This window comes from Chlorocebus sabaeus, chromosome 1 (genome assembly GCF_047675955.1).
Source record: "Chlorocebus sabaeus isolate Y175 chromosome 1, mChlSab1.0.hap1, whole genome shotgun sequence".
Lineage (NCBI taxonomy): Eukaryota > Metazoa > Chordata > Mammalia > Primates > Cercopithecidae > Chlorocebus > Chlorocebus sabaeus.
In genome coordinates, this window is record NC_132904.1 from 99,550,042 (window position 1) to 99,574,039 (window position 23,998).

General features: G+C 34.7%; 1 protein-coding gene across 3 annotated transcripts in view; it reads right to left on the minus strand.

Annotated features, from left to right (window-relative positions):
- Positions 1–232: 232 nt before the first annotated feature.
- The window catches only part of DCUN1D5 (defective in cullin neddylation 1 domain containing 5), a 30,127-nt gene continuing 6,361 nt past the window's right edge, over positions 233–23,998 (minus strand). For 2 of the 3 annotated variants that reach the window (XM_008020673.3, XM_008020674.3), the window contains exons 3-8: positions 21,495–21,565; positions 20,987–21,078; positions 4,624–4,732; positions 4,434–4,538; positions 2,434–2,536; positions 233–574 (exon numbers count right to left, since the gene is read on the minus strand). In XM_008020673.3, coding sequence (XP_008018864.1) covers positions 519–574; positions 2,434–2,536; positions 4,434–4,538; positions 4,624–4,732; positions 20,987–21,078; positions 21,495–21,565 — 536 coding nt within the window. In that variant the 3' untranslated portion in view covers positions 233–518. Of the gene's footprint in view, positions 575–2,433; positions 2,537–4,433; positions 4,539–4,623; positions 4,733–20,986; positions 21,079–21,494; positions 21,566–23,998 lie in introns of those variants that run through there. The other variant, XM_073020650.1, reaches the window with a different exon arrangement.

A 23,998-nucleotide genomic window follows, 5' to 3' on the forward strand; every position in this document is an offset into this window, starting at 1 on the left:
AAATGTTTATTAGCTGCATCAGCAAATCATTATCCCAGAAGTCAAGGCCAACAGTCTTCCAAACTGTGCAGAGATGACTATAATGAGCCATACCATCAGCAGACTACGTTGCCAAATATTAAGACTGTTTAAAATCTTGAAAATTCTATAAATTCAGGGTGAATGGGAACCTCAAAAATCCAAAAATTCAAATTTACAAAAATAAATACCACTCTGACACTCAAGGGACATCTTCACTTTAAGGCCTTTGTCACAAATCTGAATCTTTATTGTTCTGAAATAAATGTTATAAACATAACTCAAAACAAAAACTTCAATATTCAGTCTAAGAAGAGGTGTGGCTCAATGCCCATCACATGTAACAAGAAAAACCTCCTTTAAAAAAAGGAAAAAAAAGTACTATGAGAAGTCTTTCACATGAATGAAAATGCACCCGTCGGATTTTTTTCCCCCTCATCACATTAGCTTGTATACACGTGGGAATCAAAAGGTTTGCATTTTCTTCACAATAGTTCTTGCTATGATGTTTGACGGACTTTCTGCCACTCAACAAATTCATCAAGAAGAACAGGCCCTAGAAAAAAAGAAACAATTTTTGTCAGAATTCAGTGAACTCATCTCTCCAATTATAAAACAAACTCCCCACGAGCTCTGCAATGACAGAGAACTGACCCTTCCCTTCTTTGGGTGTTCTACTTCTAGTCACTTTATTCCATTTAATGGTGCTTCTTTATTAGCCTTTTCTTTTTTGCCCTTAAATACACAAGGAACAACGGTATCTATAGCAACTTCCTTCTCAAGGTGTTTCATGAACCCTCCAATAACTGAGTCAATAGAAATCTCTCCCTTTTTCTAAGTGTCCAAAGCATTCTGGCATGTAATTATGAAACAATCTGAAAAGTGTTGAAGGTAATATTTCTATGTTGCCTCCCCAAGAAGTGTATAAGCTTGTTGAGAGGGATCAACTATAATAGAGACTTACTTTATTCCAATAACAGGATGTAGTACAAAGCTGAACACAAAGCAAGTGCCTAATGAATATCTGACTAATGAGCTACGTACTATTCTAAAAAATATATTTTTGTAATGCAGGAGAGGTCCAAACTCATTTGCTGACAGAGCCAGGTAGGCAGTTTAAATGAGCTCAGTGTTTATTTTGTTTAAATGTAGGAAAAATCACTGCCACAAAGAAATATGCTTGCTCTGTTCTTAAAACACATAATCCTCTGGTGGTCTTTTTCCATTGTTTTTGACAGACATGTTTCTCTACTGTAAGAAAAACAGCAGAGCAAGTATGATAATAAATGGCAACTGAAAAACAGCCCAGCCTAGGTGTTGGCATACCATGAACTGTCAAACTGAAAAGCAAGTCCAACACAGTTAATACTTGCCTCTAGCCTCTGACTCCTATAAAGGAGTACTATAAAGGTACAGTTTTGTCAGACTTTTTAAATTTTTCAAACAAATCTAAAAGTTGTATTTTAATACAAAATCTCCTAGTTTTAAATGTTGATACAAAATACATAAATATACACATCTACAGGCCATATATAGCCTTTGGGCTGCCAGGTTACTGCTGCTAGGTATTCTTTACAATAATACTAAATTTTATATCATCTTGTAGAGAGAGGACAAAATATATGTAGGAAGAAATAAAGTTATCCCTTCTTCTGTTACTTTATTTTTTCAGTGTCACAGAAAAAAAGTGTAAATTTCAGTTTAAGTTTATAGGAATGTACTTTTCCTTGTAACCCTTCTGAACACTGAAAACACATGCAACCAACCAAAATGGTGGTGGGAACTGAAAATAATTTATAGTTCTACAGAATTAACTTGGTTTATCTAATTAATTTATCATTATTTCAAAATCCTGTTTTATGGCATTCTAGCCTTTCCATGAAGGAGTAGGGACAGATACTTTAACTTGAGGGATTAAAAAATTATAACTATTTCACTATCAGTTTACTCACAATCAATTTACAGTTTTCAGAGAGAAGTTATACTGACATTATTTGCCATAATGTTAATGGGTAGCATAATATTACAACAACTCTTTAAAGCTTTTTCTATTGTGGCTGATTGTTTTGCTGTTATATTTTAAAAATCATGACTGTACTTTCCTTCCATAGGCAAATGCCAGGAAAGACAGAAACAAAGCTGAATTTTAGTTTCTGGATGCAAAAATTATAATTTAAATTTAGCTAAAATGTTTGGTTACTGAGGAACTGAACACATTTCACCTACCAGCATAGATTTTATATAATACTGCTGAATCTAAGCTTTCTCTCTACTTCTCCCACATCCCCCACATGATTAAATAATGTTACTATTACAAAATTTTTAAACCTCTATGCTAATACTACATAAATCCATACTCTCATTTAATATTTTTGGAAATTTTATTTTCAAAGGAACATGCTATGTTATACTTACAAGCACCATCTTCATCATAGTTACTAAGATCGGCATGGACTGTTCTGCTGAATTCTAATACATTGTACCATTGATCTTTGTTCATAACACGATACTTTGATTGCTGCAAAAAATGATTTAAATATTTGTATTTAAATATTTAAGCAAACATCATTTACTCAATTTAGTAAACTAAGTTATAACTTTTTTTGTCATTTGGTTTTTCCTAAAACATTTATTATTCTTTTAATTATTTGTGTTTTAAGAGATTCCTTATGGGCATTTACATATTAACATCATCTATTTCTTACTTTTTTTTTCATTTTTGAGGAACAGTAAGAGCACTGAGTACTAATAGTAAGGATAAAACTAACTTTTACATATGTATATACTTGTGTTACCACCAATGAGATCACGATATATAACATTTCCTACATCCAGTATGTTATCTTATGCTGCTTCCTAGTAAATCATTTCTTTGCTTAAGATTTACTGGTTAGCCACATTTTGAGTTTGGTATCTTTGGAGACAACTGAAAGAGTATAGGCTTTGATTTAAATCCCAACCTTCCCACTTAATTGAGTGATTTTGGGAAAGTTACTTAAGAATAGAAACCACTTCCTCATTTGTTAAATGGGGGATAGAATTTAATTCAAAATGGTGTTATAAAGATTTTTTAAAATGTATGCCAAACAACCTGCACAAGTGTCTGAAAATATTTAGTTCTTCTCAGCTCCCCATAGAGCTGAATATTTTTACATTCAGTTAAATTTATTTTTGCCCCAAACTACTAATAGAAAGAAAATAGATACCATTCATCAAAAATAATTTATAGGACTTAAAGATTGAATCATGCATAAAACTCATTCATGTAAGACCTTTTCATATCACTCTCTCTCTCTCTCTCTCTCTTTTTTTTTCTGAGACAGAGTCTCGCTCTGTCACCCAGGCTGGAGTACAGTGGTGCAATCTTGGCTCACTGCAACCTCCACCTCCCTGGTTCAAGCAATTCTCGTGCCTCAACCTCCCGAGTAGCCAGGACTACAGGTGCACACCACCACATCCAGCTAATTTTTTTTGTATTTTTAGTAGAGATGGGGTTTTCACCATGTTGGCCAGGCTGGTCTCGAACTCCTGGCCTCAAGTGAGCTGCCCACCTTGGCCTCCCCAAGTGCTGGGATTACAGGTTTGAGCCACCACGTCTGGCTGATATCATTGTCTTATATCACAACTTTTACTACTCTGGGAAAAGGGAAGTTGCTATAAGCAATGTGCTTTATGATAAATTATTTCCAAAGGAAAAAGCATCTGTATTCAAGATATGGTGAGAACTATACCAATAACCCTAAAATTACAAAGACATAGAAACAGTTTAAAAAAAAAAAAACTAGACAAAGAAAGCAATGGAAAAAAAGAATAGCATCTTCTTAGAATCACTGCCTATAGTAGGTGCTATGATAAACCTTCTAAAAGAACACTTCATCATTTCAGCTTACAACTTTTTAGTAACCAGCATATTTAAGTATACTATTATAGTCATTCTCATATTTGTGGACATAAAATATGAATAGCTTTATTCTCTTTCTTTAGATTGAGCCTAAGTAGAAAAGGAAAGTTGTATTACTAAATTGGTTATCTTATGTACATTTCAGCTTAAGACCCTGTATAACAAAAGAAAATCAGATTTAGAAGCTTAAGATTTGCGTGCTAGCATTAATTCTCTCTTACGAAAACCCCGAGAAACTAACTTTGCATGACAAATGTCTGTGCTACAGTATATTTCTTGGAGGTTTCTTTTATTGGGGCAGGGAGGGGGGTAGGATTGAAGGTATCTTAGGTACAAAATATATTAACAAACATGAACATCTAAAAATAACTGATATGTACATATTTTAGAATTTTTTCTCTACTCAAGGAGTTTTTTTTAAGCATACTATTAAAAATCTACTTGTTCCTCAAAAGTATAACTTTCAGATTAAGTTTTAAAATAATATTTTCAAAATTCAAAAAAAAAAACATACCTCCAGGTACTGGTAAAATACTGAAAACAGTGGCCATGTCCTCCCAAGCAGAAGAGCTAACATAGATTTAGCAGTATCAATATCAAGGCTTCTCTGATCTTTATCCTAAAATGTAAGTGAAAAAGTTTTCCTAAGTGTGGTCTCAAGATGAAAAGCGATTAAAACAACAAAACAAGAAAATTGCACCTACCCTTGCAAAATCAAAGGCATATCTGTAGATATTCTTAAATGATGAAATATCATTCAACTGTGAGCGCAAAAAGTCAAATTTGTTTTGTAACTTTTCTGTGCAGTCACACCTTAAATAAAAGAAACAGCAAACAAATTACATAATCAAGAAAATCAAATAAAAGTATCATTGGGGGTTAGAAGGAATCCATTAAGAAAAAAGTGAATGCATTTATGAAGTTAATTTAGTTTTAAAATTCTGAGTCACAAATTTATAGTAATAAATTTCTTGCCTTGCATCTACCAATGCAATAAAAAAAGAAAAAAGGGGAAAAAAGAAAACCTGGGAATCAAAGAAAGTTCACTGCAATTACTTTTCTTAAAAACAAACATTCAAAAATTCCAATAAAATCAAAGTTAAAAAGAGATGTATTAAAACATGTTTTATCACATATACAGCTAAAAATGACAGAGCAAATGAAATGAAACATGCCTTTGTCACATACTTCTTTAGAAAGTTCTTAGGTAACAGTTTGGTGAAAGATGTTAGTCCTGAGTGGTTTTAAAAGTTTAGGACATAACACAGCAGAAAGTAATACATTATATTAAGTGGTCCAGTCAGAAATCCAGATCCCTATATTTTTGTGAACAAAAAGTTAATCAGCAGAAGCACTTAACTTCAAATAAGTTACATATGCAAAAGCATGCAAACAACAAATCATGTGTTATTTTTAAAGACAACACATTAAATATAAGCAGCTAAATATATGGAAGGCTCAAAAATCTTAACTGGCTTTCTCTCAGTGGGTTGATAAATTCCACTGTTTAGCAAGAAGCAAGGCAGTCAAGGCCTTTCACAATTTCTCACAAATCTCTAGTTTCATCTCCTGCCACTTCCTGATAACCTTACCATGCTCTAATTATATCACTTACCATTCCCAAATGCCACAGCCATGCTTCAGCACCCATTATTTCTACTCGAAATCTCAAACATGCTGATAAAAATATTATTCATCAAGACTTAACTCACATTTTGCCACCTCTGAGAAACCATCTGACTCCCTTTAATCAAATTAATTGTGCCATCTACTGTGGTCCACAGTATTCCACTCAAAACTGAATTTTAGTTATTCAACAAGCTCTCCAGACACCTGGCATTCTCGGATTTAACTAAGACTACACTAAATCAATAATGCAAAGGCCTATGATGTGTAGTAACATAATTTCATTAATGTGTAAATATTTTGGACAATTTTCTAATATTAATTAAACCTTGCATTTCTAGAATAAGTCAAAGTTGGTCATGTTACCTGTTTTATACATTGCTAGATTTTGGGACTGTTTTGCTATCTTCCTAAGTGAGACTAGCTTGTAAATTTCATTCTTACTCTCCTTGCTAGTTTTGTTAACAAGATTGTAGTACATAAGACTCAGAAAATGAAAAGAGAATTGCTACTTTTTCCCCCGATTTTTGAAAAAGCTTATGTAACCCTGAAATTATCATCTGTCCACACTCAGGTGAGTACTGAGGGAAGGAAGACTTTTAACTAATAAACCAACATTTTTAATGGTCATAGGGCCATTCAGATTTTCTATTTCTTTTTGAATGTTGTGGTCCCATACTTTTCTGATAACTAGATTATTTTATATATGTTTATTTAAATATGATTAAAATTTATAACATTTTCTAATTTGCATTAACATTATCTTCATCGCTTTTTTGTTTTTCTTGCCAGAATTAATTCATTTAATATAGTATTTAAGGCTATAGATTTCCCTCTTAATACAACTTTAGCTGCAACCACAAGTTTTGATAAGTATTGTTTGCAGAACTATCATTCGATGGAGCAATCCCATTACTGGATATATACCCAGAGGAATATAAATCATTCTACCATAAAGATATGCAGATGAATGTTCATTGCAGTACTATTCACAATAGCAAAGACATGGAATCAACCTAAATGCTCATCAGTGATGGACTGGACAAAGAAAATACGTATACACCATGGTACATGTATGCTCTGGAATACTATACAGCCATTAAAAAACAAAAAAACATGATCATATCTTTTGCGGGAACATGGATGGTGCTAGAGGCTATTACCCTTAGCAAGTTAATGCTGGAAAACCAAATATCACATTTTCTCACTTATAAGTGGGAGCTAAATGTGAACTTATGAACACAAAGAAGGAAACAGCAGACACTGGGGTCTACTTGAAGGTGGAGGGTGGGAGAAGAGAGAGGAGCATAAAAGATAACTGTTGAGTAATAGGCTTAATACCTGGTAATGAAATAATCTGCACAATCAACCCTGTGATACTACTTTACCTATGTAACAAACCTTCACATGTACCCCCAAACCTAAAAATTTAAAAAAATAAAGATCTTACAGTTCAAACATACATGTATATTTTTGCTTTTAGTATTTACTTGTAAATGACACCTTGACAGGAATTGTTTTGAAGGAGTGATAGGGATAGAAATTTTACTGGAATAGGTTTAAGAGAGAATGAAGAGTGGAACTGGAGAAAATAAGTATAGATGAATACTTTCAAAGAGTTTGATTCTAAAGTGGTGCAGATAAAAGAGGCACTAACTTGAGTGGGATGCAGTCAATGAACTTTTCACACTCACTCTCTTCTAGGTACAACTAAAATGCCTGAACATTATATAGAAAATAAACACAAGACCCTGAAAGGTGGAAACCTGAGGAATTACATGGTGGTGAGTTCTCTGGGTTTCTTTTTGCCTAATATATTCCAAACTTGGAGCTGAAGAAGCTAGTAACCAGAAACAACAATGGGGGCAGACAAAAAGCCCCAACAAAACCCTGCCTTTTCTCTAGCCAAAAGACAAAGAAAAGGAGGAGCCTCACAAAACAGAAAACTCTTAGAAAATAAACACTCTACTCCAGTTAAAAACCACTGAAAAAACTATAGCCCAACTCCTACCAATGCCAGCAAAGACTGAATGGAGACCTAAAATGTCCACCCTTACCAGGATATAATAAAGCCTCTCTCTCAATTCCTACAATGCTGGTGGAAACCAAAACCACACAGGTAACATGAACTTCTGCTCTCGTCAGGTAGTAACAAGCAGCCAATCCTCTTCTGCCCTAGGTTGATATAGAGGAGGCCTAGTGAAGAGTCCGGGCTTTCACCATCACCCAGTGGTAACAAGGCACTCCTATCCCTTTCAGACAAGAAAGCATCAGTAAAAGTGTAGTGGGAACCCAGAACTCTCATCCCTGCCCAGCAGTCACAAGGGATATCCTTCCTTAAATGTCAATGGATGCAGGGTAGAAAATTCAATTTCTACCTGTACCTGGCAGTAAGAAGGTAGCAGCTCTATTTCTCTTAGAATAGCATTAGAGTAAGCTAGCTAAAACTGAAGATTTAAATATGATCCAGAGATGCAGAGTTTTATAATATACTACCCAAAATATCCAGGTTTCAAGTTAAAAAATCACTTGTCAAACCAAGATCTCAAATGGAATGCAAAAACACAATCAATACTCGCAAACACCAAAATGACAGAGATGTTGAGAATTAGTTGACACATTTTAAAGTAGCTATCATACAAATGCTTCAACAAGTAATTAAAAACATAATAGAAAAATGAAAAAATATAAAGTCTCAGCAAAAAGAGTCCAAGGACAAAGAAATATAAGATATAAAAAAAGAACCAAATGGAAAATTTTGAACTGTAAAATACAAGGTAGACTTAAGCCCTACTATATCCATAATTACATGACAGTAAGTAGTCTACACCAATAATGGATTTTAAAAAGCATGAACCAAACATATGCTGTCTAGAAGAAACTTTAACTTCAAATAGTATAGGCAGACTGAAAGTGAAACAATGGAAAATAATATCTCATAGAAATATTGAAAGAAAGCAGGAAGTGGATTTCTACATTAGATGATATTAAAATAGAGCAACTTCAGAGTAAAGAAAATGATCAGAATAGAGGGGATAATTATATTATAACAAAAGGGTCATTCCATCAGGAAGACATAGCAATCCTAAACTATTCTAAGCAATCCTATATACATTAAACAATAGAGCTGCAAAATGTGTGAAGTAAAAACTAAACGTGTGAAGTAGCACTGAAAAGAGAAATAAATTCATAATTATAGTTGGATATTTCGCCACCCTTTTTTCAGCAATTGATAGAAACACTAGATAGAATTCAACAAACTCACAGAACTTAACATCATCAACCAACAGGATCTAGGTGACTGTAGCAGACTACTCCATTCAAACACAACAGAATACACATTATTTTCAAGTGCCCAGAAAACATCAAACAAGATAGACCAATCCGGAGATATAAACCCCTCAACAGAGTAAACATAACCGAAATAAAAAAGAATGTATTCTCTGACAACAATGGAATCAAACCAGAAATCAACAACAGAAAGTTAAAGGCAAAATCTCCAAACACTTGGAAACTAAACAGCAAACACCTAAATAATCCATGGGAAAGTTAAGTCTCAAGGGAAAACAAAAAATACATTAAACTAAATGAAAATACAACATATCAAAATGTTGACACACAAATAAAGCAGTACTGAGAGGGAAATTTATAGTGCTAAATACACACATTAGAAAAAAGAAAAAGCCTTAATCAACAATCTAAGCTTATAGCTCTAGAATTCAGAAGAAGAAAGGCAAAATAAACATAAAGCAAGCAGGACAAAGTAAATAAGAGCAGAAACTGCTGAAATTGAAAACAGAAAAATCAATGCAACAAAGCACATTGAAAAGATCAATAAAATTGACAATTTTCTAACAAGACTGACAAAAAAAAGAGAGAAGACAAAAATTACTCATATCAGGAATGAAATGGGGTATCATTACAGACCCACAGCTATCAAAAGCATAGTAAGGGATACACATTGAACATACACAATGTATGATAGTAAGGGATCACAATGAACAACTCTACACACGTAAATTTTTCTACACATATAAAGATTTTTATACAGATAAAATCTATATCTATATAATTTTATATAATCCATATCTATATGATCTATATCTAATCTATAGATAGATATTTTATATCTATAGACCTATATAGATATCTATAATCTATATCTATGTAGATATTTTATATATAGTTTATATAGATATAAAAATTTTACACATATAAAGATTTTTCTACATGAAAACTTGTATGAAATGGACCAATAAGTTCCCTGAAAAACAGAAACTACCACAACACATACAATATACAGTAGATAATCTGAGTAGCCCTGTTATTATTAAAGAAATTGAATTCAACATTTTAAAACTTTCAAAAAAGAAACTCCAGGAGCAGATGGTTTCACTACAGAATTTTACCAAACCTTTAAAGACTTATTCCACATAATCTCTCTCAAAACATAAAAGATTAAGAAAATTTAAAATATTTTTTAAAAGAAAAATTAAAAGATAAAGAAAACTTTATTTAATAAAGCCAGTATTACCTTGATACCAAAACCAGGCAAACACAAAAAAAGCCCCATAATTTTATCATTTAATACAGAGAAAGCACTTTAAAAAGTTAACATTCATTCATGATAAAACTCTCAGGGGAAAAAAAAAAAAAAAAAAAGAGGGACATGTCCTCAACTTGGTAGAGCATAAATAAGTAACTTATAGGTAACATAACAGTGAAAGCCAACGTTTTCTCTCTAAGATGGGGAACAAGGAAAAGATGCATACTCTTACCACTCTTATCGACATAGTGGTAGAAGTTCTAGCTCATGCAATAAGTCAAAAAAAAAAAAAAAGAGATAGGAGAGGATGTGGAGAAACAGGAATGCTTTTACACTGTCGGTGGGACTGTAAACTAGTTCAACCATTGTGGAAGACAGTGTGGCAATCCCTCAAGGATCTAGAACTAGAAATACCATTTGATCGGGCAATCTCATTACTGGGCATATACCCAAAGGATTATAAATCATGCTGCTATAAAGACACATGCACACATAAGTTTACTGTGGCACTATTCACAATAGCAAAGACTTGGAATCAACCAAGTCTTTGTATACACACAAAATATACAAATGTCCATCAATGATAGACTGCATTAAGAAAATGTGGCACATATACACCATGGAACACTATGCAGTCATAAAAAAGGATGAGTTCATGTCCTTTATAGGGACATGGATGAAGCTAGAAGCCATCATTCTGAGCAAACTATCACAAGGACAGAAAACCAAACACCGCATTTTCTCACTCATAGGTGGGAACTGAACAATGAGAACACTTGGACATGGTGGGGAACATCACACACCAGGGCATGTCGTGGGGTGGGGGAAGCGGGGAGGGATAGCATTAGGAGATATGCCTAATGTAAATGACAAGTTAATGGGTGCAGCACACCAACATGGCACATGTATACATATGTAACAAACCTGCACGTTGTGCACATGTACCCTAAAACTTAAAGTATAATAATTTTAAAAAAGAAAAGATATATAGATCAGAAAAGAGAAACTGTCCCTATTTCCAGATGACATGACTATGTAGAAAATCCAAGGTCTATACATAAAACATCTTAGAATTAATAGATGAGTTCAGCAAGGTCACAGGATACAAGATAACATACAAAAATCAATTGTATTTCTATATATTAGTAATGAACATGTGGACAATAAAATGTAAAATACCATCTACAACAGGCTGAAGTAAAAATAAAATACTTAGGTGTAATTCTAACAAAAGAGGTATACGACTTATATGCTGAAAACTACACAAAACTGATTAAAATAATCAAATACCTAAAAAAGTGAAGAGACATTATCTATCATCCAGTATTCAAAGCAAGACTGACAAAAAAAAAGAGAGAAGACAAAAATTACCAATATCGGGAATATCAGAGTATTCAAAGACTCAAAATAGTATAAACGTCAATTCTCCCCAAATTTATATGCTGTTTAACCAAAATCTCAGCAAGATATTTTTGTAAAGAGAAGATTATTCTAAAATTTATATGGAAAAGCAAATACACTAGAATACCTAAAACCATTTTGAAAAAGGATGCCATCAGTCTGTCTGATTTTAAGACTTATTTAGCCACAGTAATCCAGACTGTGTGGTACTGGCAGAAGGTTAAGACACATCAGTGGAAAAGAAAACCCAGAAATAAATGTACACAAATATGTACAACATTTACATACCTTTTACAGAAATTAATTCAAAACGCACCACTGACTTAAATGTAAAATTTAATAATGCAAGCCTTCTAGAAAAATACATGAGAAAATTCTCAGGATATAAGGCTAGGCAAATAATTCTTAGACTTGACATCAAAAGTACAATCAAAAGTACATCAAAACTGAGCTGGGGGCTCATGTCTGTAATCCCAACAATTTTGGAGACTCAGGCGGGCAGATCACTTAAGGTCAGGAGTTCCAGACAAGTCTGGCCAACATGGTGAAACCCTGTCACTACTAAAAAACAGAAAAATTAGCCAGGTATGATAGCACATGCATGTGTGGATACTAGGGAGGCTGATGTGGGAAGATCACTTGAACCCAGGAGGTGAAGGTTGAAGTGAGCCAAGATCACAGCACTGCATTCCAATCTGTGCAACAGAGTGAGACTCTCAAAAAAAAGTACACTCCATAAAAGGAAAAATTAATAAACTGGACATCATCAAAAACTTTTGCTTTGCAAAAGAGCTTGTTACAGGAATGAAAGAAGTTATAGAATGTAAGAAAATGTTTGCAAAACATACATTCAACAAAAGACTAATATCAGCAAACTCTGAAAATTCAGCGGTAAAAAAATTTATCTTCCATGTCTGTTAGCATCTCTTTCACATTCCCCTTCTACCTCTCTGCACTAATTTCCTTAGATATTACAGATCACTCATCCTTACACATCAACTACATCTATCTTTTATCTCATCTGCTGAGTTTTTGTTGGTTTGTTTTGAGACGGAGTCTCGCTCTGTCCCCAGGCTGGAGTGCAGTGGTGCGATCTCAGCTCACCACAACCTCCACCTCCCCAGTTCAAGCGATTCTCCTGCCTTAGCCTCCCGCGTAGCTAGGACTACAGGCGTGCACTACCACTAATTTTTCTATTTTTAGTAGAGACAGGGTTTCACCATGTTGGCCAGGATGATCTCAATCTCTTGGCCTCGTGATTGGCCCGTCTTGGCCTCCCAAAGGGCTGGGATTACAGGTGTGAGCCACTGTGCCCAGCCACCGAGTATTTAATCTGCTGTTTTTCACTTTCAGAAATTTAATTATTTGGAGTCTGATATCTAAGACCATTCTCTTTTCTGTAACTATAGAGTTATGTGGAAATTGTGATAATTCATACATTAATCTTAAAGGGTCTGATTCTCAAGTTCCTTTTTTAAGACTGATTTCTCAATATGTTTAGTGATTTCTGATTATATATTTAGTGATCATGGAACTTTTTTCTGCAAAAATTGAGGTTTGTGTAAAATTTCTCTACAGAAGAAATTTTACAAATTTCTTTACATTCCATTACAAACAGGGGAGTCTTATATTAAAATACATTTTTGGCATGGGTCATACAGTGAATTCCAGCCCCAAATCTGCAAGACAGAAGATGGAGGACTAGGAATTCTCTCTGGTAGAAGATCTTTACCTCTAATTGTATGTAAAACCAAGCCCAGGTCATCAAATCTCCAGTTATTGCATAAGTTTGTCATCAGTGTTTTTGATCTGATTCCCATCCTATTAAGGTCTTGCTTGAAATGTGTACCCTGTTCTCAACATGGATGACACGTCAAGAGCCAGACCCTAGGTGACTAGGAATAAGTAGGTTTCTTCAGGGTAAATGTCAGCTCCATAGATCTCTATGTAATCACCATCACTCACCATTTCTGGCTTCTGATTATTTTCCTTATAGGCAAGTCCAAGTATACTTTTAAAAAGTTTTTTTGTTTTGAGACGGAGTCTCACTCTGTCGCCCAGGCTGGAGTGCAGTGGCATGATCTCGGCTCACTGCAACCTATGCCTTCCGGGTTCAAGTGATTCTTCTGCCTCAGCCTCCTGAGTAGCTGAGACTATAGGTGCATGCCACCATGCCCAGCAAATTTTTGTATTTGTAGTAGAGACGGGGTTTCACCATGTCAGCAAGGCTGGTTTCAAACTCCTGACCTCATGATCTGCCCGCCTCAGCCTCCCAACGTGCTGGGATTACAGGTGTGAGCCACCACGCCCAGCCAAGATGTTTTTATATGTTATCCAGTATTTAAGTGTTTTACATGAGAAATGGTTTCTCCACACATTCAGGAGCCATATTGTCAGAAACGGAAAAAAAAATTTGGATAAGTTAACCAGAATTCCTTATATATGAATGAATGCACAATATGCTTGATGAGGAAACAAGAAAAAATTATTCTTACTTATTAGAAATTCCATTACCTACTATTTCACCAAGTGGTTTCTGTTAGTGCAAAAATTATTCATTATGTGAAAAATAATGCTTTAATGAAAGCTGGTTTCTACCATGGGGATATGCAAAACACATTTCTCAGATTACAGGCCACTATAATGTTTGAAAATATGGAGATGAAATCTTCAAGACCTCCAAACCATCACTTGAAAATGTTCAGAGGGTCCTACATTTTAAGTATCTAGTTACATGTACTCCCTTTCCCACCAAGACTTAAGTAGGGCCTCATCTTCTATATCTTCAAGGTTTTTCTAAAGTAATGTTTTACATATTTTTAAAAAAGTAATATGAGTCACATCTTTCATACAAAATCTCACGCAGAATCTTAACAGACTTTAGACTTAAGTCTTAAGAGGGCAAAGAGGATAAAAGATGTCTCCTGACATTCAAAGTTCTTTCTTTCCTTACCACCAGATTTTAAAAATCACTGTCATAGCATAACACAGGGCCTGACATATAGCACTCCAAAAATATTTGTTAGATAAAAGTGTGACTACCAAAAATAAACCGCAGGGTAGGTGATTTATTTATTTAATTATATCATGTTTCAAAATTCCTATCTGGGAGAAACTTAGTGGTAAATGGTAGATCAAACAAAATCACAAAGCACATAGTGACTGAAAACTCACTAAAGAGATCAGAATCCAACAAATTATAATATTTTCCAAATATTTTATATTTCACAGGTACACAAAGTTACAATCTCATGTAATTTTTCAATAAGCTTAAAAATAAAGTGAAGAGAGAAACAAATTTTCAAGTCAAACAGATTGGTTAAAATTCTAGCTTCTCCATTTCTGGCCATGTGGCTTTCAGCAAGTTACTAAACCTTTTTCAGCCTGTTTCCCTATTATTAAAATGACGACAACAATAATTTAATAGGACAACTATATGGCAAGTTACTTAACCTTTTTCAGCCTCAGTTATCTGATTTTTAAAATGGTAACAATAATTATTTCATAGGACAACCATAAAGATTAAATGAGAATCCATGTGTTAAATGCTTAGCAGTCCTTGATATACTTCTTTTGAGGCAAATGGATTAAAAATCACCTACACTACACACCTTAGCAGAAACTACATCATACCATTCCTAATGGTCTACTGTAAATCTTGAGCAGAGAAAGAATCCGACAGACTTTTTTAAAGAGTAAAAAAAGAATAGGCCGGGTGCTGCGGCTCACGTCTGTAATCCCAGCACTTTGGGAGGCCGAGGCGGGTGGATCACGAGGTCAGCAGATCAAGACCATCTTGGCTAACATGGTGAAACCGTCTCTACCAAAAATAGAAAAAAAATTAGCTGGGCGTGGTGCCGGGTGCCCATAGTCCCAGCCACTAGGGAGGCTGAAGCAGGAGAATGGTGTGAACCTGGGAGGCGGAGCTTGCAGTGAGCTGAGATTGCACCACTGCACTCCAGCCTGGGCGACTGAGCAAGACTCTGCCTCAAAAAAAAAAAAAAAAAAGGGTAAGAGCAGAAACCTCCATATTTATTTTCAGTATCATAAAGACTGTGAACATATCTGGCAAAACCAACATACCAAAGCAGTTACTAACAGCTATACGATTTTTATATTGAATCTAGCTCCAAAATACTAACATCAATACCTCAGAAATTGGGAAGTTTAGAAAAAAGTATATTTCCTCTGAAATAAAAAGAAAAGCATACTTAACTAGCATACTATCAAAAGCAAGAGATAGTTTTCTGAATAACAACCAAATAAAACCACACAGAGTTTAGGGAACACTGGCACAATATGATACACCATTCTCCAAGGCCACTGTGGTTAGAAAGAGAAGAAATGGGTTTTAATTTCAACATTAGGACTCGGAAATTAATTTCCTGGTATTGCGAAGCATCTGATTACAAAGGGAGGCTTTTGAACTTGTGTTTCATTAAAGACCTTTAAAGTGAGAAGAAAGTCTCATGTATGTATTAGATGTAAGTGAGGCTCTCTTCCTAATCCGTAAGTCCCAGTGACTGCTGTGACACACTGATGTGTAACATGAAGAACTGTGTCACAAAGTTCCGGATTTAAAACTTCCTCCAAATAAGCTCTCTCAACCAGAACAATACCATCTACTTCTACAGGTATTTGAAAATGTGCAGAGGGGCATTTTGAAATTGTCACAATGACCTGTAAGAGAGAACAGAGGGGAAGGATGCTAATGGCAATTAGTAGTTTGGCCCCAAATGCTAAATGAATGACAGTCACACTACACACATGATGGCATTTCATTTACTCCCCTCTTCCACCTCGACCAACAAAAATCATATAAATGTTCCCTATTCCCCTCTCTCAGATGGTCAAGCCATGCCATTCCCTTTAAACTTAAAAGTCCGGGACTCAAAACAGAGACTAGATTTACAAACTGCAGCCTACTGGCCGGCAGCTTAATTACCACCACTGTTTTCAGAAGCTCTTGTCTTGTCTTTTTTTCATTATCATAATCAAGTACAGTCCTCTTTCAAAGGTCTGTGTTCAGTTTTCTCCACTGGCATAGTATTTTGCCCCTGCTCCAACACCAGACTTTTGGCTAGCAGATATGAGAAAAGACCTCCACTCTAGTACACTATGACAGAACAAAAACTCGCCAAGTATCCTTGGAACCTCGTATCTATAGATGAAGGAAGAGAAATTCCATAACCTCCTGAGAGCATATGAAATTTTTGTGTCTAGCAGTACATGTGCCTCTTAATGGGAACGAGGTCCATAGTACTCATAAGACTCTCAAAAGAGACTATGACTTTAAAATATTAAAAACAATTGCTCATTGAAAATGATCCCCCAAATCTTTTACAATTCCTGTGCTTTAAAATCTCTGAAGGTTTCCCAGTATCCGTAATATAAACTCTCTCAACATATTAGCTAAAGCACTCCACAGTGAAGCCATCACTCAAAATACTAGAATTCAAAACCTATCCTGGCAATTTTTAATGTACTTTACAATTCTAAGAAATCAAACTACTTCCTTCAAACATATGCTTTCCTTCCTCAAGGTTCTGCTCACAATTTCCCTCTTCTGAAACATTTTCCTGTATCCTCAATGAACAAAATCCTAATCATTCTTCATGTTCTAGTTCACAGGTCACACCTATAAAGATTTACCTACCTACTCAGCTGAAATTAACCTTACTCATCTGTGCTTTCATAGTATCTTGTATTTCCACTCTAGCACTTGTCACATTCTCCTTGGTTTATGGTTACAGTGAGGTGCCCAATCTCTGGGCTGAGCATAAGTACCAGTCTGTGGCCTGTTAGGAACCAGGCTGCACAGCAGGAGGCGAGCGGCAGGCGGGCGAGCAAGCATATCCACCTCCTGTCAGAACAGCAGCAGCATTAGATTCTCATAGGAGTGCGAACTCTAATGTGAACTGTGCACACAAGGGATCTAGGTTGCATGCGCCTTATGAGAATTTAATGCCTGATAATCCGAGGTGGAACAGTTTCATCCTGAAGCCATCCCTCCCTTCGCCCCCGCCCCATCCGTGGAAAAACTGTCTTCCACGAAACTGGTCCCTGGTGCCAAAAACGTTGGCTGGGTTATAGTATTGTAATGTTTTCCGTGACCTGGTAGAATATAACTAAAGGACAAAAGCTGCATCTTATGCCTCGCTGTGATCACCAGTGATACTGTGCCTTAAATAATATAGGTTTCTAATATAAATATCTACAAAATTAAATTAAAATTAATACTGGGTACAGTGGCATATGCCTGCAATTGCAACACTTTGGGAGGCCAAGGCTGGAGGATCACTTGAGCCCAGGAGTTTGAGACCAGTCTGGGCAACATAGTGAGACTGTGTCTCTTAAAAAAAAAAAAAAAAAAAAAAATTAGCCAGGTGTGGTGGAAAGTGCCTGTGGTCCCAATTACTTGGGAGACTGAAGTGGGAGGATTACTTGAGCCCAGGAGATTAGGCTGCAGTGATGCAGTGAGCCATGATTGTGCCACTGCTCTCCAGTCTGGGTAACAGAGCCAGAGCCTGTCTCAAAAAAAAAAAAAAAAAAAAAGAAACCCCTTAGATTTGCAAGGAAATTTGGCTATTATTAAACAAAGATGAAAACTACATGGAAGAATGGATGTGAAAAGCATATGGCAATTTCATCCCTTGAAACTTACAAAGTGGCTAGTCTAGGCCAGTTAAATCCAAGTTCATATACCCACAAATTCTTTCACCCAAAAGGAAAGCCAATTCAGTTATAGAAAGCCTATATGAATAGAAAATGAACGAATGTTAACAAAGTAGTCTGCAAACTATAAAGCATTACACAATATAGATAACTAATCATGACTGTTACAGTCTACTATCCTTTAACATAGTGTATTTTTTAAACTACCAGACTATTTTTTAACAGACCAACATAGTTATAAAGAGTTTTATGGGTTAAAATTAATGAACTGAAACAATTCATGACTATCTTAAGATGATTTAAGAGATCATTAGATGCCCAGATGAAATGATAAAAGTATGAAAAATATCAAAGGGAACTGATACTAAAGTTTTATATTTTAAGATTATGTTTATTATATAGAACATCAAGTATACTAAGCAATGAATAATTTCTAAAGACAGAGATTTTTTGTCTTCCTTTGTTTGAATTTCAAACTGTTTTATTCATAGCAAGTTTTTTATAAGAAAATTCAAGGAGTAATAAGACTTGGCCAGTTAAGGAAGAACACTTTGTATTTCACATGGTAAACCAGATCATGAGGGAAAAAAAACAACGATTTTCTAGGTCAAGAATGCTCACTTCAAGCATTCCTCAGTAGCTTCAAGGCTCTACAGTATATTATTCCAGGCAAATGGGCAAGGAATAATAAATGAGTGAAAGAGAAACTTCTGGGACAAGTTTAAGTGCTGAATAATTCTCTTATTTTGTATACCCTGTGACCTTCCTACAGGAAATGTGTGCTAATAAAAACCATGCTTGGCTGGGCACAGTGGCTCACACCTGTAATCCCAGGACTTTGGGAGGCCGAGGCAGGTAGATCATGAGGTCAGGAGATTGAGAACATCCTGGCTAACACAGTGAAACCCTGTCTCTACTTAGAATACAAAAACTGAGCCACACATGGTGGCACATGCCTGTAGTCCCAGCTACTCAGGAGGACGAGGCAGGAGAATCACTTGAACCCAGGAAGCGGAGGCTGCAGTGAGCCAAGATCGCGTCACTGTACTCCAGCCTGGCGACAGAGCGAGACTCCATCTCAAAAAAAAACTTGCTCATGGGCTACTCAGTTTCTATTCTTGTACCCAAAACCATATGATGTTAATTATTCAGGAGGATATATTAGAAATGCTTTGTGCTTACACATTTTTGTTATAAAAAGACTTTTTATGTTGCATCAACTTATGCAAAAACATAAGTAAGAAAATTTTAGGTTTAAAAATATATAGCCACCTGTTAGCTGAGATACTTCAAAAAGCAGTATCCAAAGAGGAAGAGGAGGAGTAGTAGTCCAAAATGCACTTATAATGACAAAAAAGGTCTTACAACAAGCCATATTACAACATACATTTTAATAAAACACATTGAGTTGTACAAAGCCTATATTCTTTTCATATTCCTTTGTATATTTTATTTAATCTTTCTCTAAAAAGCTAATTAAATGGTGAGAAATAATCCAAAGAATTTCAGAATCAGTGTATTTAACTGGGCATATTATGACACCTAAATGTATGGCAGAATTCAGTCTTGGTAGCACATGCTATAATTTAAAAATAATGGTCCTCTATTTTATAAGGAATGTTGATTTATATAGAAAGTAACAATATAATAGGAATACAGGATTATAGATAGGTAATCAGAAAATTTGAATTCTAGGTTCTAACTAAGCACTACTACTAAGGAACTGAGCCTAATATTTTCTTAACCTCTCTGGGTCTCAGACTATTAAAAAAATGGAAGTAGGAGGGTTGATTTTATATTCCATTCAAGAAATTATGATTCGGTTCACATAAGCAAAGGCTTTTACCCAATAATAAATATATAAAGTATCTACGTGTCAACATGTTAATGTCAGCTAAAAAAGAGCATTATAAACCATTAGGCACTGAAAATTCAAATTTAAAAATTTTAGTGCCTCATAAACAAATACTTTAAAAAAATAATTTAAGGCCAGGCAAAAAATAATTACATGTGTTAATGAAAGCATAATCACAATAGGAAACCACACAGCTAATTAAGCCCCAGTTTTTGCCTCAAAAATGTTATAAATTAATGCTTCCTCTATTTTAGAATGTTGATAACTAATACTCTACAGAAACACTACAAACATGATACTACACAATTAACACAAAATTACTGATTCTGAAATTAAGCACACTTCATTTAGAAAAGCCAAAACCAAATTATTTTTACAAGGTGCAATTCTGCAACTTATGAAAATGCTGAAAGGCAGGATCCTAAACTGAAAGTGTAGGACTATAAAATGGGTAAAGAGTGCATGGGAGCAGTTACGACATTTCTACTTTTGTCCTTTATGAAATTCACTTGGCAATAAAGAAGGCATAAAACTGTTATGTAACTCTATCTTCAAATTTTTAAAGTCAAATATAAAAACGAAGAAGGGAGAGGAGGCCCTAGAGCTTAGAGCTCCCCAACAAACATACTTAGATAGTAGAATTCTGCATTCAGAGAGGGAAAACCTTATACTTAAACCTGTAAATAAGTAGGTCTTTGATCATGAACTTTTAAGTGACTTACGAAGAGAATCAAGCAATTTTAATAGGACTGTACTAAGGTTCTTTCTTAGAGAATATAAAACATGGGGTACCTATTCATTTGTCAAGACCACAATTTAATTTTTTCAATCCCCAAACTAATTGTTATAGATCAAACAGATTTGATTTAAGGTGAAACCTTACTCCTGAAAATTATGAAGCACAAAATATCAATTAAGATCTTCAAATAGGCCATCAAATTTGTTTTTTAAAAAAATTTCTTACTGTAATGAAGTCATTCCCTTTAACCATTCTTCCTTGGTAAAAAATCCCATGCTTTCAGCCTCCAATTTCCACGCTAAAACTAACATAATAATCTGGAAAGAACAGAACATAAAGGATAGGGGAAAAGTCAGCATAGAGATAATCATGTCTATATTTATCATGGAGAGCATTTTTACACAACTACTTCCATCCTTCAACTATTAACGAGTATAACCTCTGGAATTATTAACTTTATATAAAGAAATTGAGATGTGCCAATTTCTTAAAAGTAAAAAGTTCTAACAGTTTCTGAAGGTAGAATCTCTTATTCTATTACATGTAACATTTGTATCAAGAAAGAACACATTTGCCCAACTTAAACTGATTAAATGTGCCCTAAATGCAAATTTACAATCTTAAACATGAAGAAATAAAATCTTCATACAAGATTAAAGTGTCTCAATTTTTATAAATTTATGAATATGCTATATCCCACTTATATTCCATTCTACTTAGAAATAAAACATACATTTTCAGGTTCAACACCAATGTCTTCACAAAATTTTTCCATTCCTTCTGGCCCTACAACTTCATCAGGACCTTCAAAGACAAAAATAATTTACATTATTTTGTTATACTATCAACATAAAACATAAACCATCATGCTAAAAGTACCCATGAACACACAGTATTTTGCAAATAATTAAATCTGAATTTTGGCATAGCTTTGATAAGTATAAATATTTGCTATAGGATTTAAAATTTAAAATTTGTGAAGTATTCTTTGAATACATTACAATATGAAATTAAGAAAATTTAAAAAGCAGCAAAGAAATACTCCATTAGTATCAATCATGAGTCAGTACAAAAACTCAAACCGATCCATTAAAAAAAAAAAAATTTACTGAGAGCTTACTCTGAATAAAATTTTTGACAATGTATGAATATGAAAAAGCATAAGGCAGCTGGAGCTTCTTAATCTACTGGAATATCAGAACCAACACAAAGTTCAATACAGTAATCAGAAGGGTTTAATGTTTACTTATAAAACAGGCCATTTATTACCCTTTTGAAATATACTCAAATATAATTTAATTATTAAAAAAGACAAACGTATTTTGGAAATAATGACTTATGGAAATTACTACACTCCATTTCCAGAAAGAGCTATTTTCCTTATCATCTTGGTTCTAAAATAAGACAGCAAGCATTAATATCACCTTAATGTAGAAACAAAAGTTTAATCTTTCAATTAGCTAATGTCTATCATTTGTCCAAAAATTAATTACTGGTATTTAACTTGTTCCTTATTTTACACCCTTAGCAACACTAATAAATCAATACATCAATTATCATTTTTTCAAAATGTTATCAGATTCCCAAAATACAGTAATTATATCATCACTAGTCTCTTTTATGACTGGATAAGACTAAAACAAATTTTGTAATAATATGAGAAATGTGTTTACTGCTATGGGATTTTGAAAACATAATCTTGAGGTATTATTCTTAATAGTCAAGAGAAGCCTCTATTTTCCTTTTTAAAGGATGAAAATCTTCCAGTTTTATAAACCATGGACTAGACCAAGGCTGCTCAGGTAGATGTGACAGCACCATCTTTAGGTTACTAACACAACATAAAGTCAATACATTCTTGCTGCCTGGGATCCAAGCTGCTAAGATGACATTAATACATGGTCTGAAGCCAAAACCCTTTTTAATTTTTTTGTGTAACATGGTAAATGTTATTAGGTTTAAGTAAGTACTAACAATGCACTCATGTGTTAAAAGGTGAAGGGGGTGATTAATTATAGGGTGCTTTTTCTTCCTTTATATATTTGGAGAACTGTTTAAATTAGAATGTGTTAATTTTATAATTTAAAAGGCATACATATACAATAAAGGTGTTAAAAATGCATAACTGAGTATGTATTCTTATATATGATTGAAAGAAAACAAAAATCAGATTTAAAAATTTAAGAGGCCCAGGTGCTGTGGCTCATGCCTGTAATCTTAGCACTTTGGGAGGCCGAGATGGGAGTATCACTTGAGCCCAGGAGTTCCAGACAAACCTGGACAACATAGGGAGACCTCATCTCCAGGGAAAAGAAAAAAATAGCCATGTGTGGTGGTCCCAGCTACCCAGGAGACTGAGGTGGGAGGATTGCTTGAGCCCAGGATTTTGAGGCTGCAGTGAGCCACGATCACGCCATTGTACTCCAGCCTGAGAGCGAGGAAGGCCCTGTCTCAAAAAAAAAAAAAAAAAAAAAAAAAAAAAAAAAAAAAAAAAAAAAAAAAATTAAGGGAAAAGACAAATGGTTTTTTTAAAAGCCATGATGTGAATATATTGTAAATTTTTCTAAAGCATCAAGAAAACATACTTGCTCTCAAAGTTGCCATTAGAGATTCGAAGAGAAAGCTGAAGAGGATGTCAAGAAATATCAGTATAAGCCAGGAGCGGTGGCTCACGCCTGTAATCTCACCACTTTGGGAGGCCGAGGCAGATGGATTATGAGGTCAGGATTTCAAGACCAGCCTGGCTAAGATGGTGAAACCCCGTCTCTACTAAAACTACAAAAATTAGCCAGATGTGGTGGCAGGTGTCTAAGCTACTCAGGAGGCTGAGGCAGGAGAATCGCTTAACCCAGGTGGCAGAGGTTGCAGTGAGCCGAGATTGCGCCACTGCACTCCAGCGTAGGTGACAGAGCGAGACTCCGTCTCAAAAAAAAAAAAAAGAAGAAATATCAGTATAGCCCCCCCTAGAAACTGGAGGATTACTTGGTGATTACTAATTAAAATTTGGTTAGAATCAAGTCAAATGAGATTACATAGAGATATAATAACTTATAACTTAGATAAGGTCTGTAAATGTTAACTGATTTTGCCAACGTGATGTAAATAGTAACAGATCTAAGTCAAAAGCAAAGTCTATAACTAATGTGCTTTCCCCAGACTGCAAAACGTTAATCCTTCCAATAACATTGCTTCCAATCTTTCTAACAAAACTACTGTCTGGGTAAAACCTCTGGAGCT